We start from the raw sequence: 6,000 nt of genomic DNA on the forward strand, positions 1-6,000 counted from the left end.
TTATTTTTTTATGCGGTATGAATAGACTATGGGTGATTATATTGCTTAGATTATTAAATAGATAATAGAAATAAGAAAAGTTTTAAAACATTTTTGTAAAGTTTGACTTACTCTTAATTGCTTTATCTGTTGTACATCTTGTTGATATTAACGTATTTAATTCTACGGATTTTTCTTTAACGTTCTCATCATACGCAACCGCCGCTGGAACCGTTTCTGCTCTCCCTAGTTAAATTAGTTCAACATCAATACGATATCTCTCTTTCGATCTATTTCTCTCTCTTATACACTAAGTATTTTCAATTAAGATGTAAGTTATTATACAGAAAGGGCCATGAATTAGTTTGAAAAAAACGTATAAAAAAACCAATTGACATGTTTAAATAATTGTTTATTAGAAAGAAAGTGTATTTACTTTTAAAAACAATATCACCAAAAATTACCGCCGTTTAATTTTTTACACTTTTAAGCGAGCACCAAAATTTTGGAATACTCATCAGCAAAGATACTGCGAGATCGCTGACATTTCTTCACTGATTTTATCCTTTAGTTGACGTAGTGTTTTTGGTTTATTGATATAGACACGACTCTTTAAGTAACCCCATAAAAAAAGTCTGCTGGGGATAGATCTGGACTCCTGGATGGCCACGGGATGTCGCCTCGTCTAGAAATCAGTTTTTCCAGAAACATTTCTTTGACCACTGGCTCCTGCCAGTCAATCAGTCCCTACTGATTGTATGTGTGACAAGTGGCTCTATCTTGTTGAAACTATATGTTTCGATTCTAGCCAGTAATTTCCAGTAGCTTCGGTGCCAAAAACTCTCGTAACATTTTTACATACTCAGCAGAATTAACAGTAACCGAATGGCCGTGAGAGTCTTCAAAAAAAGTAGGGTCCAATGATGATGTATATTGAATATTCCATTTAAAAAATTGTACACCTATGCCGTTAATATAATATGACCATTTCCTCTGCCCCAAGGTTGCCTGGAAGAGATCGCTCTTCAGCGATATGGCCGCCTTTTGTGCCATGCTTTATTTTGTTAAATTTATTTCCTGTGTGTTTTACTTATCTTGGTGTACAATAAAGAATATATTATTATTATTATTATGATTCCTTTTGCAGGAATGGCAGCCCAAACAGTTACCTTTGCTGAATGAAGCCTCTAGTGTTTAGCTTTAGGATTTTCATTACTCCAATACCTACTAATTATTGAATCGATTGAACATTGTTTCGGCATAGGACATGCGCAAATTTAAATCATTCGCTTTTAGTTCCTGCACTATCTAGATCTTATATGGATGTTATTTTAAAACTAATTTCAAAATACGGCGTAATGATGTGCGGGGTATTCCTAACTGACCCGAACGTTTGCGCGTCGATAAGTCAGGATCACGTCGAACAGAAGCGGAAACCTGCTGCACATTTTCTTTACTCCGAGAAGACCGCGGCCTATCGGTTTGCCTATCATTTAGTGTAAATCCCGTCTTTTTGAACTTCTTCACCCATTTCTTTATTAAAGGAGCGCCTGGACACTGACTTAAGTCATGTAAATTGTATTCAACGTGAAATAAGCGTCTCACAATAATGAGCGAACTGTTGTTTAAATAAAACTGTTGTACACAAAAAGCACTTCGCGGCCCCGAGAAGCGATCCATTGCGACTAAATTTCCGAGAAACAAGCTTGCGGTAGGAACCCTCCCCGCACTGATTTTGCTTGCGCGGGGTGTTAGATTTAAATGTTAACTAATTATTGGCCCATGCTGTATAATAAAAAAATATAATATGCAGTATTATTATGATGCGATGTAATTAATAATGATGACTACAGAACAGTCAAAAATAATACGCTTACCTAATTTTAAGACTCCCTCTAAATTTAAAAATTGATAGGCATTAAAAATTAAATTTATTGATGAATATCAAAAATGAAGACTGAGAAAAATCCAACAATCGTGTTTATTCGTTTAAGAACCTATAGCAGTTCAAAATTTCAAATGTCACAGAAGAAAAACGAAATATCTATTTATTTTAGAACTGCAGACCAAAAATTAATTAATTTGATATAAAAAAGATCATTACTTACCGTCTTCAAAACCTGGAAATTAATTATAAAATTATATATTATAGGTTTGTGCACCTATCACCCACTTAACAATTATTACTTTTTCTTGTACATAGAAAAAAAATAGGTAACTAAATAAAATTCAGTTTTGTTAAATCGATCTATATTCATTCATAAAACATACGTAAAATATAAATGTGAACTCACTAGATAATCTCTCTCCATACTCTGAAAAATGTATGATTTTACTATTAAAACTCAACTTACATAAACAATTTAAATGGCTTACAAAAAATAATTCTATATTGTATGAAAAATAGGTCCTTTAAAATAGGTAGCTTCAAAATTAGTAAAAATATTTATTTTTCAACCTTGCAATTGTTCTGCCCTCATTTTATATCCTGTAAAATATAAAATACTAATAATTATGTATTATATTTTCCCATCTCTAATACATTATTAACAATAATTGTAATACAATTATTGTTAATACAAAGAAGATTCTTGTATATATATTATTTTAATTGAAATAATAATCGAACCTTCTTGATAATTATCACAACATGATGTAGATAAAGATAAAATCTGAAAAGAGTAGTGTCCTAAATCATACAGCCAATAATCCATTATTTATTAAAACTTATTTCAAACGCAGCGAAAATGTTGTGATACTTTTAAATAAAGATTGCATTGCAATAAAATTGTTTAAAAAATTACCAAAAAATAAACAATCGTCTCAAAGCATTGTAGCATAGAAATCATTTTATCGCCACACAACAATTACTTTTTAAAACCACATCACGCGAAAACAACTTTTGTAACTTACAACAAACATAAAACCATAACTATAAATTGCCCAAGCGTAATAATAATATTTTTGAATCGATATAAAATTTTATGTTATAAATGAAATGAATAATATTTTATTGAAAAACACAAATCGTACGGTGGAAATAAACGACTATTTGCTAGTCGGTCGGTCTAGGATTTTCTAGACCCGAATTGTCGGTAATATTTAAATATTGTAACCACTTGGCAATATCGGCTAAATTGATTGTAACCTTTAACATAATTTCATTTTCCAGCACCACGAACATGACCACGAGCATGACCACCACCATCACGAGCCTGGTATGCCATTCGACTTCGCATACGCGGTGAACGAAGATGGTAACGACTACAGCCACAATGCGAAGTCTGATGGTGATGTTACACGTGGGGAGTATAGAATCGCTTTGCCTGATGGCAGAACGCAAATAGTTAAATACACTGCTGACTGGAAGAATGGTTTCAATGCCGAGGTCAGTATCACTTACTTTATTTTATAAAATAATATAAACTGAATACTCATAACTTATAAAACGCCCGACATTTTTGTTTGAAGCCTTTGGCTATCTTTGCCTAGTTTTAAAACTATAGTATGTATCGTTTCTTCGCTTGAAATGCTTTAATACTAATTAAAAATTAATTTAATTTGTTAATTTTCGAATGAATGATTTTTCTTATTGTATTTGGTTGGTACTCTTTGTTTTTAAAATGGGCAAAGGAAAAAATAATCGATTTAAAAATTTTATTTTAATACAAAAACGTCATAAATGCATTAATATTAAATAAATAGATGCTTTTATTAAATTTTATCTTAAGTAAATTTACATAAAATTATAGTTTGTTGCTTTTTAGCTATATACATTATAATGTACTTTTAACATGTAAGTATAGTTATCTTATCACTATTGAGTAATTAGTTTTGTTTAGTCATAATTAATGAGATTTAGACATTTCGCTACTATTAACTAATATAATATATAACAGAAGATACTATTTTAAATTCAATGCAAATTCCACAGTAATTTATAGTTACGTGAGAATCGATAGAATAAAAGCATTACAGATATGGTTATATCGGTATCTACTGTTACGATTCTCAAATTTACGAAAATCAGCATTGGTTGTCGTTTTAGTACGATTTTCTGCAAGGTTAAGCAATATAGTCAGTAATTCCGCGTGAAAATACAAATTTTTACTTTAAAGTTATTTTTTATCGTATTACCGCTAATATAGTTGAAATGGTATTTTAATGCGTTAACTTGGTGGTAGGGCTTTGTGCAAGCCCGTCTGGGTAGGTACCACCCACTCATCAGATATTCTACCGCCAAATAACAGTACTCTATATTGTTGTGTTCCGGTTAGAACGGTGAGTGAGCCAGTGTAATTACAGGCACACGGGACATAACATTTAGTTCCCGAGGTTGGTGGCGCATAGGTGATTTTAGGAATGGTTAATATTTCTTACAGCGCCTTTGTCTATGGGTGGCGGTGACCACTTACCATCGGGTGGCCCATATGCTCGTACGCCAAACAATGCCTCTAAATAGTAAATAATAAAAACCTATCTCAAATATAGGTAGATAGGTTTTATTCGGAATGTCAAATTGTACCTACTTCTAAAATTCGTATGAACATATCCCAACAAAGGTACTATAATTTAAAGTGTTAGTACGATTAATTGCGATTATCTGTTTTATAATAATTATTGCAAAATCAATGTTCTAGGTGACTTATGAAGGTGAAGCCCGGTACCCAGACCAGCCTACCGGAGGCTACCCATCATCTGGACCTGGACAACCCTACGTACCACCACCGAGCCCGGGCTACCATTACTAGATTACCGAAAAATGATCGAGTACAATGCTTAGAAAAAATTATCACAAACATTTTCATTTTTCACCACTAGATGGCATTCTTACGACGCCATGAAGAAGCTTATTTTTAAGTCCTATATCAACAGATTAAAAATTACAGTTACAATCTGTACAGCCATCTAGTAAAAATCGATAATTTAATATTTCACATCCCCCTCCATATTCTTTCATTGAACATAATATCATTAAAAATAAATTATTGGTTAATTAAACCATAAGTATTATAATATTATATTAGTTACCAAACAAAGTTACCACAATACATACACATTTCTCATTTGTTTAACAAACACTGCCTTAAGCCTTATACCATATACATACCCTTTAGAGGTGCTGTTATTTTCTTTATGTTTTAATGTTAAGTTTTAAATTTAAAAATAGCCTACAATAGTAAGTTAATTTGTTTCTTTTATATAAGCAATTTCTTTCAAAACAAACTGATTCATTCATAAACAATCAAGAATTTGTAATAATTATGTTAATTTACTTTTAAGCAATTGTAAAATACTCATAATCACTGCCCTTAAGTATATTTATTGTATAGTAATAAATATTTGAATAAAAAATTTAAACATTATACAATAAGATGGAATATTTTTTTGTAACTTACTTTTTAATAAATATATTTTTAGAAAATTGTTCACATATTTTATTATCCCTGGAAACATCCTAATACACATAAGGTTAAGAATATTAACAAAACGCAGATTGAACAAAAACAACAAAAAGGTTTTAATAGATTCAATGATTTATAGAAATGTGTTATTAAAAAATATTTTCATACAAAAAAATTCAGATAAATATTATTGAAGTTAAACAATATCTATAAATAACATCTTCTAAGTTTATCCTAGATCTTGTGACAGTTACTTAACAGATCAGATATGAAAGTGACATGGCAAAGATCAGACCTTATTAAAAAAAAATGTAACAAGTTTAAAATGCTGAATGTACACTCTTCATATGTCTTGTCAATTCTTTATTTAAACTAAACTTTTTATCACAAAACAAGCAGTTCTCAGTTTTCTCCATGTGAATCCTTTTTATATGTTCCAACCTACGTCCAGATGTAACAAACTTCTTTGAACAAATTTCACATTCATACGGCCTATCGCCTGAATGAAGCTTAAGATGTTCAACTAAATTTTTTTTATGCAGAAATCTTTTACCGCATACCTCACACATTTCGTTGTGATCTTGTTCATGACTTTCAATATGTTCCTTTAAATTTT

At 30.9% G+C, this 6,000-nt stretch overlaps 1 protein-coding gene across 1 annotated transcript in view; it reads left to right on the forward strand.

Moving 5' to 3' along the window:
* The window catches only part of LOC125073968 (cuticle protein 7), a 41,049-nt gene extending 35,759 nt beyond the window's left edge, over positions 1-5,290 (forward strand). The window contains exons 5-6 of the mRNA XM_047685100.1: positions 3,152-3,367; positions 4,620-5,290. Coding sequence (XP_047541056.1) covers positions 3,152-3,367; positions 4,620-4,730 — 327 coding nt within the window. The 3' untranslated portion in view covers positions 4,731-5,290. The remainder of the gene's footprint in view (positions 1-3,151; positions 3,368-4,619) is intronic.
* The last annotated feature ends 710 nt before the right edge of the window (positions 5,291-6,000 follow it).

Source organism: Vanessa atalanta, chromosome 26 (genome assembly GCF_905147765.1).
Source record: "Vanessa atalanta chromosome 26, ilVanAtal1.2, whole genome shotgun sequence".
NCBI lineage: Eukaryota > Metazoa > Arthropoda > Insecta > Lepidoptera > Nymphalidae > Vanessa > Vanessa atalanta.